This window comes from Monopterus albus, unplaced genomic scaffold (assembly GCF_001952655.1).
Source record: "Monopterus albus unplaced genomic scaffold, M_albus_1.0 scaffold347.1, whole genome shotgun sequence".
NCBI classification, from domain to species: Eukaryota; Metazoa; Chordata; class Actinopteri; order Synbranchiformes; family Synbranchidae; genus Monopterus; species Monopterus albus.
The window spans coordinates 384,700-404,250 of record NW_018128227.1 but is presented as its reverse complement, the minus strand read 5'-3'; the positions used below and the strand labels follow the sequence as shown (position 1 = coordinate 404,250).

The following is a 19,551-nucleotide window of genomic DNA, read 5'->3' as shown; positions in this document are numbered from 1 at the left end:
TTTTTGTTTGCAGATCCCAAGTCTTTCGATGTGAATCAAAAACTTTTGCAATTACAATACAATACAGAGGGAGGGGTGAGGCATAACACTGCGTCTTTAGTGGTCAGTGGAGTGGCAGCTGTTACGAGCCTGCGACTTTGGCTGGAGGTTCCCAGACCTTTACTCTTATTCATTCATTCAGGTTACATCAATGGGACTGAGCAGAAAAGCTGTGTAGCATCATCCAGGGACAAATACAATACGTTTAGCTGCAGGTGTTTATTAAAGAGCCCATGGTGCTTTTCCTTGTAATGAACATTAATGTAGACTTGGCCAAGATGGGAACAAGCTGTTATTAACTGATGATCCTAGACTGGTAATTAGATGCCTGAACATAAACAAAGTGGTTTTGTAACTAAAGATTAACATAGTATTATTTTATATGAGCTAACCGGACACAATTTCCTCCATGAGTGGCTTCAGTGCAGGTCAGTCTCTGGGATCTGAATGAATTAATAACATTAAAGGTCAGAGACCTGCAGCCAAAGCTGTTGGCTCATCACAGCTGCCACTCCACTGGCCAACAGAGGCACAGTATTACACCTCACCCCTCCCTCTGCATTGTAATCTGAACCGCAACCAAAAGATTCTAACCTGACAAAAGTTTTTGATTCACAACCAAAGAATCTGTAAACAAACAACTTGTGCACTGAGAGCAAAGGTTTTAGGAGAGCACCCAAAACGGACCAACTGCAAGCAAAGAAAAGAGTGTTAAATTATTATTATTATTTTTTAGAGGTGAAACTAGTTCTGATTTCAGTCGGTTTATATTTGACATCCAAAACTTTTTTGCTTACAAAGAATTGTACTTTGATTGCAACACCAAAGTTTGCTCACAAATGTTTTCTGTGACAAAATTACCTTCTGATTGCTGTTTGCTCTGCTGCTTTATCAAACTTTAAAAAGATTGACTATGACAGACACAAAGCATTTGTTTGGTAGCTTCTTCTACTTTAAAGTCATATTCAGCTTAGAAGAAGTCGGTGCTGATTTACATTCCATTTACCGCCTTACACACAGTATCAGGTTGAATGTTCAGAACAGATAACCTGCTATCGACAGCAGGTTTTTGTTCCAGACCCCAGATAATTTCAAACCTGTATGATGTAAATCTAGACTGGACATCACTTTGCATGAAGCCCCTCCAGAGACACTGGGGGATCAGGAAGCTGTGGCCACAATGCAATAGCTTTGTGCTGCACATCACATAGGACAGATTTACTAAGAGGCAAACATTTACGAGAGGGCTGGTACATTTTCTTTCACACAAGTGCAGTGTGTTCTTAGCATAACACTATAAAGACTTAGAGAAAAGTCGGAGATAAGTCACCTCGTCTTTGAACACAGCAGAAAGACAAACTGGTCTTGTAGTTCTCAACCTGTTCATGAACAAACACCTACCTCTCATGGATGAATGGAGTCCCTCTCTGATGATAGGCGACTGTTTTCCTGAACAAAACAGAAGAACTGTCAGTGAAACTGCCCCCAGATCATTAACAAATATTAAAATCTTAGCACACGTACAGTAATGGGACAGGAGAAGGTGGGAATTCTGACTATTCTCATACACTTTAAACTAAGAAACCCCTGGAAGGCTTTAGATTTTTCTTTTCCTGCAAACATTTTAACCAGTTTATCTGCCTCCTGAAGTCAAACACTGTGGAGATTTAATAGCAGAGCTCACCAGAACAACGAATCCAAATACCATCGCAAAGGGCTCAAATCAAAAGAAACACCTATTTATTCTAAAACTATATACACATCCAAATACATACAAAAGGCCACTGAGGCCTTGTAACGGCATTTAATCAAACTCTGATATCAGTCAATAATACACAATTAAGAGCATTCATAATGAAGCTCAGTATACAAGTTGAATGTTTACCCATTTTTTTGGCCCCAAAAGGGAGTGGGGTGGGGTGGGGGTCAGGCCCTGCCACCATAAATCTTGAGAGCCTCACAATAAGAAGCAATGCCATTTTCCAGACCTAACCTAGGATGATGGGGAAAGAGCAACACCAGCTAGAAATGTTAAAAAGGACTTGTGTTGCCTTCAGCGCGCAGGGCTGTCACTGACTAACTTACATTTTAAACACCAACATATGTTGCATTTTAAAAGGCTTCAGGTTTCCAGTGTTGCATAAGCAAATTGTTTGGGTGACATGTGTCTTGACAGACAGCGGTTGTGGCAGCTGTTCCAGTTACATTATCGAAATATCTTGACAGACACACACACACGTACTGTATATACATACACACACACCATGCAGTCATGGACGTCATCCTGTGTGTGCTCTCCTTCCTCCTCTTCCTCCTCTTCAGCTTCACTGTTCTGTCTTTGCTCCACCTCATCCTCCAGCTCTGAACTCGACTCCTCTCCTTCCTGCCACGCCTCCTCGCTTTTACACTCTTCCGCCTTCCTCAGCTCTGCACGGACACACACACACACACACAGATTAAAAGCCCAGAACAGAAAGGAATGTGTAAACCGACATGGATGGGTCAGTGTCACCATGGAAACAACTTCCCAAATAAATTCTAATTAGTAGGAGCTTCATTGTTTTCACACCCACATCTCTTTACTATATGCATAAGTGGAAAAGAAAGAGTGATCAGAGGCATTGATTTGAATCATCACAACAACATACAGGTACTATAGGTGGGACTGGATGCTAGCCACCAAAAAATACTAGACATTTAGGTTTACAATTGTGGGAATCTGTCTTCAAACAATATTCAGGTGTCCATGTGAACACTAAAATCTAACCACAGTCCTTCCTCCCATTCATACTGGCCATTAGAAGATTCATCGCACTGGAGGCGATGTTAGACAAAACCCACTGTCCTTGTTCTGTACAAGGCTTCAGCAGGCCGGGTTAGACTAAATAAAATCCACCACAGCTCAGCACAGACTCAAACGGGAGAACACAGGGGAATTTTTTTTACTAAAAGGGTGTGATTTTGGACTTGGGAACAGCTGAAGCCTGCAGGCAGGATTCTTTTTGTTTCTGCTAAAAATCAAAAAAGTAAAATAGTTTTATTTTGTTGAGTTTTCCTAAATTTATGAAGGACATGATTTTCAACAGAAGCTCAGAAATCTACTGAAAATTACACATTACTTCTGTTTGAGGGCTCAAAGGAAAATGAAATAGATTTTCCTGTGCTCTGTATCTCTGATTGGTGTATCGCTGGATTTCTGTTATTGGAGTTTTATAGCAGCATGTTCATTAGAGGCTACATAAATGAAATCTACATGGGATAATATGCTGCACATTTTATGACTGTGGCAAGCAAATAATAGAATATTTGTTCATGCATAGCCAATATGAAAATATGGCTTATTTGGTGTAATAGCAAAGGTTTTGGTAATTGTCACATTAAATGGGCAAACCCAGTTTGAGGCAGAGGGAAAGTACTATTTCAGTACTTTTCTACTACAGAGAAGAAAAGTAAGATTTTCGTTTCTAAAGATCCCGGTGCTGACACCACGTCAGAGCTGAACTCAGCTCGGCACCGTGCAGGATGCTTCTCTTACTGTTTTCTGTGGCTTTGTGTTTCTACAGTAAGGATTATTCTGGCCTGTTACTGTTGTACACACACACACTGACCTTTTACAACATCCATCCATCATCTACACCGCTTACTCCTGAACAGGGTAACGGGGGGGCTGACACTGGGCGAGAGTTGGGGTCCACCCTGGACAGGTCGCCAGTCTGTCACAGGGCTGTAGACAAACAACCACACACACTCCTACCGTCTCTAAAAAAGGGGATAAGAGCACTGTTTCTCCCCGACAGTCGACACAGTCAGAGACCTGTAACTGATTTACTCTGTGTTAAATATGAACATGTTTATTCTGTGTCCTGCCTCAGTTTTACGATACTAACATCTTGGTTAAAAACTAAATTAAAATGATATAGTTGCAGTACATTGATCTCACATTGTGCCAAACCTTTTACAGATATTACTTTAATATTCTGTTTCAGTATTAGTGTCACTGTTTCATAACCTTCTGGCTTCCATACCAGCGTCCTGGTTGCTATGAGCTACTGTTTTTATTTATGTACATATGTGTGTTTGCCATGGGACACACTTACATAAATGGTTTTAAAAATGACCAGGCAAAGGAAGAAATGTATTTTTGGCTCATTAAACAAATAAATCTGTGTCCTTTTCGTTTTTTTACACAGGCTCCTACTTGTTCCCATAACATTAAGATTTTGTGTGTGTATGATTGAGTCACCTGTGTTGGTGATGTGTGTGTCTTCTGTGATCTCCTCCAGTCTGCCCAGCAACGCTTCAATGTTGGCTTTTATCTGAGTCAGCTCTGACTTGATTGTCTGCAGCTCTGTACCTCTGACTGCTGGTCGAGAGACACAGACATATACAGGAGAAGAGAGAGAGGCACGCAGACAGAAAGACAAACATGTTAGTGTTCTGATTTCTACAGGGAGCGCATTACGGCACATTATCTGGACATTTCTATAAAACAAAGGCTCAAGCCTGAGGAGCACCAGGGTTTAGAAACACTGATGATGATTCAGGTCTAATGTGAGCCATGAAATGGTTCGACAGCACCGGCACCAGCTGCCTGAACCATTAAACCACAGGCAGGAAAGGTTCTACTCTTCCCAAAGGGAGAAGGTTGACCTTCTGGTCAGTTCCATAGAAACAGGCAGATTAGATTTTGATGTTTATTGCATACCAACTGAAAACTTATCATGCTAGCAACACCGGAGGGAATTTCTAAAAACATCAGGCGCCATCGTTTGAGGGCTCGTAAATATTTTTTCCAGATGTACTGAGGCACACTGCCGTGGATCACAGTGATGGATTACGGTGCCTGTCTGGCATCGCAGGTGTTAGACAACTTTATCTATTTCTAACTGTAGCTGTGCTTAGATTTGTTTGCTCAGAATGATGGTGGCTTATTTGTATTAACTTAAATATAACATCTTACTTTAGAAGTGCAAAGAAATCCACTGAAGTTTAGACAATCTTTCACTTTAACAGTTTGACAGAAAACACATCCTTAAAACTGCAGTGAAATTAGATTTTAGTAGCAATGAATTTTCAGATAAAGTACATTGCCGTAGTTTTCATTTGTGTATTTAATTTATTTACTCATAATTACTTACATATTTTTACTTTGACACCTGATTTATTTGTAAAATGAGTTCATTTCAGTGTAGTGATACACTAGTCAGTTAAGATTTAGTATTTTAAAATGGGACTGTTTAGTTTTTTCCTAAAACTGCCAACTTTATTTGAACGACATTTACTGTAATTGCTAATTACAGCACAACAGTTAGTTTCCTGTTTTATTGTAAATCTGATACCACAGCGTTTATTCCTACTACAGTACATTTCCATTTTCATAGTCTGTAAAGCATAAAGTTTAATTATTAGGTACACTGTCCCATTTTTTTTCCAGTATTTGGTATTTGAATATATGATAAGATGCACACAGTGTGTAGAGAAGATTGGAATATTAACATCATTTGGAGGTGTTTACTGCACATTTGGTAACTAGGTCTGAAAAGGAGGCAAGATTGATTTACTTTTTGTTTATTTATCCAGTATTATGCAGAAAATAATGTTTTGACAGTAGACAAGAGCAGCTTGAAAGTCTCCAAGTTGGTTTTTATTATTTTATAGTAGTATTTTAAATACACAGCCTCTTATTTAATAGCTTATATGAATTTATGTACTGTACATTTGTTGTGTTTTACAAAATTAGAAAATAAAACGCGTACTTTACTGCAACTATCACTGAAGGATTAAGAAATAAAATTACAACTTAGGAAACAAATGAAAATATTTTTACTGTGTAGCAGAAAGACTATTTGAATGAAGTGAGAGGGTGTGTGAGGATTTGTGAAATTCATTTAACCCAGCGAAACACAGATGGATCTAATGCGACTGGAATGTGAGGATCATACAGAGACAAAGCGAAACTCACATCTCTGTTTGTTTCCGTTGCTGGCGGGGAGGACGGAGGCGTTACGCGCCAGCAGTTTGACTGGCAAGGATTTGACCCGTCGTACCAGAGGCACCGCCACCCGCGGGCGTTTGACCGGCACCACCCGGGGGACTGAGGACACCCTGCCACGGTACTCAAACAACCTGAGGAGACGCAGAGGAAGGTGGGGTGGAAGAGAGATCGGAGAGAGGAGAAGGGAGAAAATAGGTGAGAAAGAAGGAGAGGGTTGGAAACAAGGTAGGAAGGAAAACATTTAAAAAAATGTTGCCATCAAACATTATCTGACTATATACTGTATGTATAGTTTTTAGAGGACAAGTATAACAGTAAATATTGAAGGTGCAAAGTAAGAACATGAGATTAAACTTCCTGACTGAACAGAATGGGAAGAACGACATGAGAAAGACCACTTCCATCTTTCTTTCACAGTACACACTAGGTACTAGTATATACACTGTGCTATTTGGTATGTGTAAAAGAAATCAATTATATCATTTTGTTGTTAACTGCAGAAACAGACAATAAAACTTTGGTGAGCCATTTTGAAAACTTCACAGGAAATTAAAACTTTTTTTTAATGATTTATTTTGTTTTCAGAACTGTTTTACTGTGAACCAACATTTGATTTCATGTCCTTTTGGTACATTGTGTGCGCCTGTCACCATCCCACACAAAAGCTCATTAATGTTGGTCTGCATAGCAGCGTTTTTATCCACACTTCATTATGATTTGTGTGAATGTTCTAGAACAGATTTTATTGTTTAGCGTCAGCACACCGCTGCGTTGTCATCACCCTGTCTGCAGTGGACGAAGTACTCGGATCGTTTACTTAAGTAAAAGCCCTGCATTCAAAAAGTATTATGAAAATATACTTGAAGTACCAAAAGTAAAGGTTATTATACTGTGTACATCACATTTAATGTTGCAGCTGGTAAAGGAGGAGCAGGTTTTAACCAGTTTATAAACCAGTAATTTGACTTACTGCTGGGCAGCTTGTGAAGCCTCCACCATCAATGTGGTCTCATAATTATAAAGTTTGTTTTCTGTATTAATCTGGTTCTGAAAAGGAACTAAAAGGTATAAAATAACAGTGGTGGATATTTGCCTATTTGCCTCTAAAACATGGTGAAGTCAAGGTATGAAGCAATAGAAAATGAAACTACTCAAGTACAGATACCTCAAAATTGTACTGAAGTACGGTACTTGAGTAAATGTACTTAGTTACTTTCCACCACTGCCTGTTTGTATCTTGACCTAAGGCAGATCTAAGACCAGGAAGAAGCTCTTTGTAAACAATAAAAATGTAATGCACATTGTTGGCCATCAACTCATACTTTCTTTCTCAGGTCACGAGACAAGATGTCAGATTTTTTGACCTCACCGCTGGAGATAAACTGAAAAACCACCACACAGTTCCCGTGCTTGACAGGTACTGAGGTGTAATGGCTGCTATTAATGTCATCTGGCTCAAAACCTGTAGGATCTAGGATTTCTCTAACTTTTTTATAAGGGCTGATTTGGTGGGATGGATGAACAGTTAGAGGATGGATGAACAGGGTCGCTGGGTTGAATCCTGTTTTGTCCTGTTTCTTTTTGCGGGGTAGCTCAGCTGACCCTGACCAGTGGAATGAAAAGACATCTGGAAGGAGCGTAGCCGCTGCTTCACAGTGAAAAGAGCCAGTTCAGGTCGTTTCCTTCTTTGTTCTCAGTAAGTACATTCAAAGAATAGCGGCTGAATTTAGAGAATAAACAGAAAACTGCAGTAACGGAATGGGAGATGGAGAAACCTTGAAACCTTCTTCACTGCACAGAGCATTTCATTTCACAGCAGACAAAGCTTTAGGTGTTTTGACAGGAGTCAGAAAAGGCTTTGGGTGAGTTGTTCTCACAAAAGCGTGACCATCCTTTGTGAAACACAATACCTATTGAATTTCAAAACATCTACAAATAATGACAGTCACCCCAGATAGTTTTATTATTTTTTTCAGGGGGATCGTAAAGATCCTGTCCTTTGATGGGAGACGTACATCTGGGATACTCTGATGCATCGTCACTGATTTATCTCAGCTGTCCGTGACTTTCTGTTCTGCCTACACTTCTAAAAGACAAAAAATCCTCCCACTGATGCCTGTGTATTTTTCTACATTACCAAAGTAAAGTTTTTGTTTCAAAGCCCTGAACTCATGTGAAAATCAGACGACTTGCTTAGATTAGCTTGATCTATGTGGAGCACCTGGACTACACATGCAGCCTTTTCTCTTTACCCCCACACCAGTGATGGCTCCTCTTGTCAGCAGAGTAACAGTTACCACACTGACCTGACTGCAGAGGTCTATGCAAATTGACCAGATGTTCCTCAGAATGAATTTGTCCAGAGGCAGGTTCTTTGGGTAAAACTGTCCCCTGAGGAGGATAATCTCTTGGTTGAAAGGTTTTGCTGAAGATCTTATGTTGAATAAAAGTGTTAGCATTCCTGTTGTGTTAGCATCAAATCTGATCAAGTGTTGCCGTCATATTCTCACCTTATATTTGTGTTGCACTTCTCTTACTCACCATCAACATTTAGAATTTAGACTACTCTGCAAATTGTTGAGTTATAATTGAGCAATTGTTAGGATTATAAAAAAAAGTTAATACTTTAATAAATTAACCCTTGACGAACTGACATTTTAATAGTCTGACATGATTAAGCTTCTGCTGGTAGCTGTGAACAGCAGAGCCCAGAGTCCACGTGTTCAACCCTGACCACAGCTCTGCCGGCTGAAGAATCTGAAATGCTGCCTGTCCTCTTACCTGTCATAGAAGTCTTCTCTGTAGTAGTCATAGTCAAACTCATAGCCACTGGGGAGGAAGCACAACAGGACACAGTGACCATACAAAACAAATGGGCTGTAAAGCTTTTCATAACACAAGCATGAAACCACGTTTACAGTAAAATGTACATGGAACAAACGATTTGAGGTTTCCATCCATCCAAATGAAAAAATTAAAATGTACAAAACATGCAATAATTACAAACTACAGCATAGTTCATCTAAGAGACAGAACAAGAGCAACAGAGAACCTGGCAGCACAAACTGAATTCTTGAGTGCAATGTATTTAAGGCTTACTGACAAACGTCCTAGTGCACAGAGACTCAAACAAGAATGTAGAACTAGTCTTAGAATTTGGAGGAACACACTGAATCTACAACCAGCTCTGGATCTCTATGGGTTGGAGGAACACACTGAATCTACAACCATTGATTTTAAGATACTTGCAGTTCACAGTTTGGTTTTACAGCCAGTTTAGTTCCGCTGCACTGCGGTTACCAACCCTGTTTCCAGCAGCATCAGACATCTGTTTCAGCACTGTGTCACTGTGCATCCCCTGCTCATCACCAAACAGCCGACAAAGTTAGTAGTTGGTGCACGTAGCAGCTAAAGAGTTATTTTACTGCACAGTTGGTGGAGAACAAACCGGAGCTAAAGGACAGTGAACACAGCTCCAACGGTAGGACATGTAAATAGCTGTTTAACACCTACAAATACATGTGATGCTCTCAGCTTGTTTTCATGCTTTTCTGCCTCCTGGATTAATGCAATATTCTTATGTGTAGTCAGGCATGAAAACATCTCAGACAATATTCAACTACTGCAGAACAAGGCATGTAAAAGTCTCAGCTGCTTCAGGTGGTATGACGTCCACACCTATTCAAAACAAGGAAAACTAATTGCTATCATAAAAATTAAATGAAAACATAGTAAAAGAAGAAAGCACCTTTCATATGGTGACATATGTAAAGAAAGATCAGAAGTGCTCCTCATACAATAAAAAAACTTCAAGGCTAAATAGTCACATAAAAGTTAGACAAGCTAGAATTTAATGGACAAGGACTAAGAGGTTAAAAATAGAAGCCCAGACTTCTTCAGGGTGCTGTTGTCCATAAAACACCTACAGGTCTCAGCATCCACCTTCATCGGGGTGTTGTTATCCAGGCAGGTAGCTTTAAAACCTGAGCCCTCCTCAATTAAAGTTGATCTCAGTCCCACATAAGTGCCTGCATTGGTTTTTCTGGTCAAACTACTTTCTAAAAGGATTTGTGCTAAAATACACTGAAAATATCTGCTCAGAAATATGAGCGACACACTGATCGATCAAACAAATCAATAACAGTGGATGTGTACCTGTAGAGAGACGCTGCTGAGCGCTTCAGGCCTTTGGGTCTGTTGGGCTTCGGCTCCCCTGCCATGTTGATATCTGAACAAGGGGAGAATTAGGATTTCTATTCAGGTTGTTAGAAAGAAAATCAACTATAAAAATGAGCCACCTCATAAAATAGATGTGTATCAGAATCTAAGGCTCCTGCAACCTAGAAAACCCTTCAATCTTTAATACAGTCAGCACCCCAAACTTTTTTAAAAGACAAAAGAAGAAGAACAGGGTAAAAGACAGGAGGCAACATACAGTACCGCAGAAAAACTGTTACGCTTGAAGCAGACAACTCATCACAGCACTGACTTTTCAAAGGAGGCAGATGTTTAATGCCTCTATTACCAGACTAAAAAATCCTTGACTGTTTTTCATTCTGCCGTAGTAGTTTTTTTTTTTTTTCATAATACAAGATGTACTGAGGAAGATAACAAAAACATTAAGACCAGTCTTGTTCTAACGGTTTAATCATGGTCTGATTTCACTTCACTCATACAAATGCAGTTTTAAGAGTGTGACACCATTTTTCACAAATGCTTTGGAGCAGTGGACCATTTTCAGCCGTCCCCTACTGATTCAGTGCCTCAGAAAGCTGTTTTCATTTTCGCTACTGTCATCTAGTTCTGAATCTGCTCGCTGTGTTACCTCATGATCTCCACTAGAGGAGGCTGTAGAGCTACATTAAAACATCTCAGCGCCTGATGTCAGTGCACTCCCACCATAGATAACAGTGTTTGTGCCTTTCCTGACTCATTTGCAGAGTTGAAACATGTTTGTTACTCACATTGAAGCTGCAGCACCAGATAAACATTGCACATTAACTTCAGGGCTGAACTGGTAATTAAACAGAGTTAGACTGAGATGAATCTTCATTCAAGTTGTTGTTACGTCACCGACCACCTCAAAATAAGACATCTGAGAAAAAACTTTCACATAAAATTAAACTGTGCTGTTTTAATAGTAGGTACTGTAAAGGAAATGTTTCTGTCCAAGGGGTGAAAAAGTGTATGATCACAGATACAGACCATTAGCACAGTGAGGACGGTTTGATCCAGTATCATAGCAGTAGTTTAGTACAAAGGGTAGATGCTAAAAAATCTAATTTGCATTGTTTTCTTGTATGATGTTATGCAGGGGGCAACTGATGTTTTATTCTTTTATTCCAAATTCTGTCTATATTTACAGATCAATTTACAATACGACTGCGTTCCCATGTTGATAATGTAAACTGGAGACGTATGAGCCCGTTTGGTTAAAACTGTGAAGACAAGGTCATGTGCCATGAATCAGAAAACAGTAGCCGAATGCTACTTTGTCCAACTGGCTGTTGTGGCTCCTTTTGTGCTGCGTTTCCACCCAGCTTCAGTGGGTGGTTAATGGCTGCTCTGTGCAGGAAACCACCGTGTACCTACGAATCATCCATCCATTCTCTAAAGCCCTTGTCCTGCCCAGGGTCTCTAGGGGCCTATCCCCAGCATGCACTGGATGAGAGGCAGAGGACATTCTGGACAGCTCACCGGTTTATCCTGAGTTTCCAGTTCACCCGCCCTGCATGACCTGTAGAGGCCCACACAGCCAGGGAGAGACAGTTCAGGCTCTGCACAGAAAAGGAAGAGTCTGCCGGCAGATGTGAACACAGGAGGGGGTGCAAACACCGAGCCACAGTGCTGCTGTGGCTACGGTGCATATGATGTCCACACAGCCCAGGCTGCATAGCTCTTGGATACAGATGTTTACAGTCATGGTAAACTATAAATTGAGTTTCATTTTTTTAAAACACTATAATTATGCACTTTACATTACATAAATTAAAAAATTATATCAAATTCATGTTCAAAGCAAGTGTGGGATGTTTGAAATGGATGAAGGATTAGATGGAAAGTGAGTTTTCAGCAGCCAGAGGCTGAAGATTCAAGCCGGTTAACTCCACCGTGAAGGGAACAGTGTGTGTCTCCGAGGCAGTGATCCAGAACTCCAAGCACACAGCCAGGTGTGGAAATGGATGGAGTCCAGTGGTTCGCGCACACACACCCACCATCATTCAACCAAAGCTGTTACTGACCCTCCCCTTTATGACCCAGGGAAAAAATAGTACACACACACACACACACACACACACACACACACACCTGCTGCTCCATATGCCTCGGTGAGTTCTCTCTGTCCCCTGCAGGGTCTTGTTAGTAAAAAGGCAGGTCCCTGAACGCAGCACACACAAACATACCATACTGTGCCAAGTCCTCCAGTGTCTCTGAGCAGTAAGTCGTTCCTGTCTGTCCAGAAACACTTCATACTGATCAAGAAATTGGAAACCGTTAGCTCTTGTTAGGTTTGCTAAGCAGTTTGTGAATCAATTGTCCTCTCAGCTCCTATTATTATTATCTCAGACTCTGTCTTTGTTTCCACCTGAAGCAAAAATCCAAGACTTTCTACAAATCTATACTGGGTAAAAAATAAATTTTAGAAACGCGTCCCATAATGTAACAAGAAACAATGTGATGGCACAGTTTTATTATGCTTTCTAATTCTTCAGTTTGCCTCTGACATGTGTTTCAAACAATCTGCAAAAGCACATGTGTGTTGTAGAGATTAGATAGATTCAGTGTTTTCATCTAAATGTTATGAGAAGCTGCTGAACTATAGAATTATTATTCCTATATTTGATTTGCTTGCTAAACCTATTTATTCATGCAATGCATTTGTAGTTAAAACTACACAGTAACAGCCAGGTTTCTGTTCAGCAGACGTTCACATCTCCATGACTGAGTACTGTACATTCATAAACCGGCATAGTTGAGAAGAACTCTGGATAACTACGCCCACAGTGACAACATGAGTCATCACTCATTACAAAACCGCTTTGAGTGCTGCTGTTGGTTGACAGCTGGATTTGCCGTTAGTTTTGTTCGTGCTTAACGTGCTGTCTGAATCCAGTCCAAACCGTCCTGTCACAGCAGATCAACAGGCCTACAGACAAATACAGGAAACTATACAAAGCATTACAGGAAACCATGTGGAAAGCTTGCACTGCTCACATCAATTAGAACAAAGACTATTGTAGGTGACAGGGACCAGGAGAGTGGGCTGCAACAAGACAGTGATAATCAGAATTCACCTCAGCAACCTGAGGGCAGGGGCTGCTGCAGCATCCTCAGCACCTTCCTCCCACTTCTCAGGGTTGTGGATGGGAGCAACGTCTCAGTCTGTGCAGCTGCAGGCGCATCTATCAATTTCACAGGTCGCTTTCTGGTTTGACCAGGCAGAAACTAATGCACAGGCTGTAACGTGTGCTGCTGCTCCTCAGCGACATTCCAGTGATAGGTCTTCCCATAGTCATCAAGCTTAATGCCTGATCATTCATGATGTTTTACACTTCATCTCCAGTTTTTATGACTGCTCTGTTCCTTGGGTTTCAGTAAGTGAAGCAGTTTATGGGAACCCTGTCTTCATTATCATATTCCATTTACTGTTTGAGTCGCGTTTTGCCAGCCAACCTAAACACCGAGCCAGTGACTACAGTGTGTGTTAAAAGGGGTTAAAAGTGTCTCATAATAAAGCCTCTGTACAGCGCGGAGTGGGCTGAAAATGGAGAGAGGCTGGTAGAGGGCCATGACAGGAGAGAAAAGAGCTGAGTAGTTAAGTGGTGCAGAAAAAGAAGACAGGTTTCACTGTAGATGGCAGCACTCATACTCACACAAAAGCTACAGTGGGACAGAGAGCATCACTTAACCACACCTTAGCTGTCACAGCTCCATCCTGCATTATACACACATACACACACACACACACACCCTGATGACGCCTTCTGGTAAGTGTACCCTATATTACTGTGTATGTGTGTTGATGAGTGTACAAACCCAAAACACACACACTCATGCATGCTTGTCTCTTCACTCTAACTTTATGCATCACAGCTAAACGCCTAACCCCGACTGTAACACCGAGTCTTCGCCCTCAAACAGCCTTCTGAAGTCGTGAGGACCGGCTAAACTGCCTTCACAATGAAGATGGCAAACAAAAACAGAAATGTTTGATACCACCATACTGTATATTTTCTGGTTCTCTCACACAGAGCGCTGAGAGAGACTATTAAAGAAATGTGCTTGCAGCTCTGCAGTGAGCGAACATTAACCAGATGAGTTCTTCACACCAGCTTGCTGACAGCTCGCCTCTTACTGCTCCACCGGGGGATTGGGCACTCCAGCAGCTTAAAGGTGCACTCTGCTCAACTTGTATTTCCCCTCTGATATTTTACTGCACAGTAATACAGAGGAAAGGTGGGAGGCAAAAAAAACATATGTGAACACTGAAGGGAAACAAGGGTGTAATGGTGCTGTGTATTGTATAGGCAGCAAACAAGGGGCGTCTTGAGCAGTTGATCACACTTCCCTACAATTTTTATGTAATTTAACAAATGCTTTATTTAATTTAATCACTTTCATTTGACCAGGTATGTTACACACACAAGGAATTTGTCTCTGGGACAGAACCGAGGCAGCCATCTGTGGCGCCAACTCACTCACTCACCGATGGCGGCAGCAGCTCTGGCCACAGTTAACCTCCGCAGCCACTTTGGCCATCACACCTTTCTTTCCTGCTTTCTAAGTACAGCTATAATTCATGCCGGATCACAAAGACTTACCCAGCGTTTGACCAGCCAACACCCTGCCGTTCTCTCCGATCACTGCCCCCCTGGCGTGCCTTTCACTGGCGTACTGGACGAAGGCATAGCCCTTGTGCACAGAGCAGCCCAGCACCCGGCCGTATTTGGAGAAGATGCTCTCCACATCTGACTTCTTCACCACGGCTGTATTCAGGTTGCCGATGAACACCCTGGAGTTGATAGACTTTGGGTCTGTCTTGTTGGTCACATTACTGGTCTGGACCTTCAGCGACATGCTGGAGAGACGGGCGAAGGAAGCGGCTGACAAATGGATGACTGGGAGGGAGGTACTGGATGGATCTGGGGAAGATAAAAGAGAACAGATAACTGGTGTTAGTCACAAAAGACAGCTACTGTACTGAAGGACAGCTGCAACCCACCTCGCTGACATCTGAGACTTGTGCTAATGACTAAAAACTTCCTGATGCATCTAACAGGCCTGCGACAAGCTGCTGCATGTTTATGGGCTGGCTGACATGACAACCAATCTCCGGTGAGGAACCCAAAGACCTAGATGAAGACCTTAGGTAATGTCTTCACAGGCTGCTGCCAAACACCAGGGGCTTACGGCTTAAACCACCTCATGTCTGCCAGGCATTCAGATATACTGGACTGTAAACCTGACATTTATAGAAAGCTATGAGAGTCGTGTAGATGAGTGAATGACTCATCTAAACTACTGATAATACAGCAGTGGGAGCGAGATCTGACAGATGAGTCAGCAGAGATGACATGGAACAATTCATGGTTTATTATTGTAACAAAAGTTTCTCTATAAAAAGAAATCTATTCTTTATCTCAGGAGACAAAACAGCACTGAGCTTTAGTGATGGTGAATCTGTTACAAATAGAGAAAGTAAAGAGGGCGTCATGTTGAGTTTTAAGTAAATGTGCCATTTTGGGGGGGGGGGGGTCACGCCGATTATTCATTATAGAGATATACACTAGTTACATCCACTATGAGCTAGCTACGTTCTAAGGTTATCCATTCTGGATTACCGCAGTCAGTGATGTGAGATCTAAACAATTTAAGGCACTTTTTAGCCAAACAAAACAAGACAATATGCAGGTAAATACACAGCGCCTCCTCCCAAAACACCGTGTAAATACACAGCGCCTCCTCCCAAAACGCCGTCCCCGTCCCAACATTCAACAGGACGTGATGGACCTTCACCCCTTAAGTTCCTGGGCGCACAAGCAATGCTCACAATTTACGTGTGTATTCTTCTATTTCATTTCTGTCTAGATTTATGTCAGTTCCCCATTCTTTGTGGTCCGTGCCATTACTACAGTTTGTTGTCCTGTGATGGGGAAATAGAAATGGCTTCGTTAAAAACAAGAGAGAAAGAGAGGACCTGAGACTTGATTTGAGACACGTTCTGACAAACATGACTTGGAAATTCCCTAGAGAGTTTGAAATGCAACTAAAACAGCAGCAGTTCGATAAAACCTCCTAGTACATCTCTGAACCATAAGAGAAGAATAAAGAGCAGAAACTACAACCAAAGCACAAAACAAAAGTAAATGTATGTGCTGAACACAGTTCGAAATGCGTCAATAATCCTCAAATTAATCATACATCATCCATGCAAAAGTGTAATGTAAAGCAATGTAACCATAAACAATGCAATTTTTGCAAATCAGAGTAGAAGAAAAAAGTGGAATAGAGAAACCAAGACACACACACAAACACACTTTATCCAGGCTAAGCTGTATGTGACAGGTGAATATGTGATTCCACAGACAGACGCGTTAATTTGCTGCTATAACTCTTCTGGGAAGCCCATCAAGCAGGATCTGAGAGCAGGGATTTGCTTCCATTCAGCCACAAGAACATTAGTGAGGTCCAGTACTGATGTTGGGTGATAAGGCCTGGTTGCAGTCGACAAACCAATTTATCTCAGAGGCTCTGGTCGAAGTTGAGGTCAGGACTCTGTGCAGGCCAGTCAAGATCTTCCACAGAGAACTGAAAATCAATTCTTCATGGACCTGACCGTGCACTTTGGTGTTACCATGTAGAAGCAGGAAGGGCCTTCCCCGGCCATCGGTACAGAGCTGGATACAGGCTGCAGTCCAAAATATAATTTAAGGCTGTAGCATTAAATCTGAGCTAACTACAGTAAGGGGCCCACACAATGGAAAAGCAGCGGTGACATGTCTGTCTGCATACTTCTGGCCATACGTCTGTCTTATTTGCATTTCAGTCTGTTTGGCTGCCATTTGTCAGAAACATCAAGAGGTGAGACTGAGTTCCAGGAAGGAACAAATGTTTGATTCAGCACTCCAGGCTGCTTTCAGACCTGCATCTCAAGTTAAAAGGTTAAAAAGTCAGCCTTCTTTGTGTGTGTGTGTGTGTGTGTGTGTTGATGATCTCTTGTCCCTTCTAGCTGACCTCCACAGTGACAGAGCCGAGCTAAAGCTCAAACTCTAATGAACAAAATCAAGCTTGGCCCCGAGGCGACCTGGATGTGTGTGTTTCAGAGGCCCACGTTTAGTGGACAAGAAAATAGTGTTGATCCAGCAAATCCAGTGTTTGTGTATAGGTGAGTGAGCGAGACAGCATGAGTAAAGGTTTGCGTGAATGTTTCCAATTTCTGCATGTGTGCGCAGTGAACTTGCATGATGTGAAATGCATGGACGCACACACACACACACACACACACACAGGATGTTGCAGGCTGGTGTTTTCTACATTGTTTTTGGACAACAATGAAGATCTACAACATAAGCGGAATAAACTAAACCAGACTCTTGATTTATACACATTAAGGTGAGGAAAAAATTAATTAGTCTCTGGATGAGATTAGTGTAAAATAAAAACAGAAAGTCACTGGCCTTATCCTCAAAGTCCAAGCCTCTACATTTGAGTTGATTTGATTTATTCATTCAAGCATGTAAAACAGTTCATATGTCAACACATGTAATTTCACACATATCCAACAATAATAATCCAATATCAGTTTACTTATACCTAGTACATGCTTGAATGGAGTAGGAAGAAGTCAGACTTATCCAGTCCTACCCCATGACATCATCTTACAACTTTTAAGTCCAAAGCAGTATCTCTACATAAATAATTATCCTCCACACACCACACAATTAATATACTACAGAATTATTACAGTGTTAACATTCTACATAATTACATTCATAGATAATTATCTTCTACACCACACAAGTAATATACTAAAGAATTATTACAGAGTATTAACATTCATACACCACACCCACAATGTTCCATCTGGTTAATCATTAAACCTGTTCTTGCATATATCTTGATTGACACATACCTTTATATTTATGTTTAAACTCATCAATTCTATTACTATTTTTTATGTCCACACTTAAATTATTCCATAGTTTTACCCCACTTATGGAAATACAAAATCTTTTTTTGTTTGTACGTATAGCATGAATTTTAAAATTTAACTGACCCCTTAAATTGTATCCCCCTTCCCTTTCATTAAATAGTTTTTGAATTCCACCAGGTAATAAATTGTTCCTGGCTTTATACATAAACACAGACGTCTTATCAGTCAGTTAAAGCAGCAACGTCTATAAAGCCAAAATCCCAAATACTATACAACGTAACAAGCACTTCCCTGCTGCAGGGATCCATTTTCTAACCTATAACAAGGTGCCAGGTGCAGACGCAGCTCCACTGTGTTATTGGTGGCTTCAAACTTCTCGCTGTAATAGAAACATGTTTTGAGTAATGATTCATATCAAAAATTCTTTAATTTACATAAACCTTCAGTTTTTTGCAAGTGCTGTGCTGATACTTGTATTCACTTATATTGGAGTTTTAGATACCACTAAAGCATTAGAGTCATTAGGTTGTGGATGAATTGTCAGTCATAACCTATTAAAAAACAAAAGTGTAATAATCAATGAATATGTGTGTTTCTGTACCGCATCTGTTGCAGCTTGATATTCTCCTCCTCGACCATCTTGATGAAGTGAGAAGGAGCTTTATTGGGGATTGTTCAGAGCTGAAAATGTTAAAACATTGTATTGTATTTTGTAAACATATATTATACGTGTGTGTTTGTCATCTTAGTAATTCATCTTCTATTTACTTGATAAATGAAAAGTAATTATCAAAATGAAATCAATAATTAATAGACCTTTTATTCAGCATGATCTCAGTTTATTTTTTTCTGTTATTCATCCCTAATTCCATATCTTAGTCAAACAACTAGTAAATAGAAAGCATGGTGTCTGTTACCTTCACTGGGCCTGCACAACTGTGTTTTTCTGTAGAACAGCATGTATGCGCTCTCTTTTCCCTGGAACTGCTTCTCTATGTCAGACTCCCTGATGGAGGTCACCGTGGAATCATTCAAATCAAACCAGTGGTTACCCTGCTGACAGACAGGAAGATACATCATGAGAAACAGGCATCAAAGTAATCCCTGCTAAAGCCAGACTGTTCCGTAGTCCATTACCTCTTGTTCTGGCTCTGGCTTCTGGTCTGGTCCTTGCTGTTGTTCAGCAGCTCCCGGGTCTGGAGCTGGATCAGAGTTAGTGGTCTGTTCTGATGGACTAGGGGGCTCAGTCACAGGGCTTGGCGGGGCTGCCTTCAGTGCCACTTGTGTACCATTGGACACCAATATAAAGACATCATTGTGAGACTGCAAGAACTATATCAGAAGAGGAGAAAAAGTAAAGATA

At 41.0% G+C, this 19,551-nt stretch overlaps 1 protein-coding gene and 1 long non-coding RNA gene across 6 annotated transcripts in view; both read right to left on the bottom strand.

The window, feature by feature from the left end:
• Positions 1-19,551, bottom strand: part of raly (RALY heterogeneous nuclear ribonucleoprotein) — a 91,537-nt gene that overhangs the window by 3,833 nt on the left and 68,153 nt on the right. For 3 of the 4 annotated variants that reach the window (XM_020625140.1, XM_020625139.1, XM_020625142.1), the window contains 7 exons: positions 14,857-15,177; positions 10,190-10,262; positions 8,816-8,863; positions 6,002-6,165; positions 4,283-4,402; positions 2,303-2,466; positions 1,441-1,488 (listed from right to left, as the gene is read on the bottom strand). In XM_020625140.1, the coding sequence (XP_020480796.1) occupies positions 1,444-1,488; positions 2,303-2,466; positions 4,283-4,402; positions 6,002-6,165; positions 8,816-8,863; positions 10,190-10,262; positions 14,857-15,177 (935 nt within the window). In that variant the 3' untranslated portion in view covers positions 1,441-1,443. The remainder of the gene's footprint in view (positions 1-1,440; positions 1,489-2,302; positions 2,467-4,282; positions 4,403-6,001; positions 6,166-8,815; positions 8,864-10,189; positions 10,263-14,856; positions 15,178-19,551) is intronic. The other variant, XM_020625141.1, reaches the window with a different exon arrangement.
• LOC109974768 (uncharacterized) lies at positions 18,413-19,516 on the bottom strand. 2 transcript variants are annotated; one of them, XR_002277016.1, is made up of 4 exons: positions 19,326-19,516; positions 19,106-19,244; positions 18,790-18,869; positions 18,413-18,567 (listed from the first exon to the last, which is right to left on the bottom strand). It is a non-coding gene; the product is annotated as an uncharacterized LOC109974768 (long non-coding RNA). The 2 variants fall into 2 exon arrangements; XR_002277015.1 differs by having other exon boundaries at positions 19,106-19,241.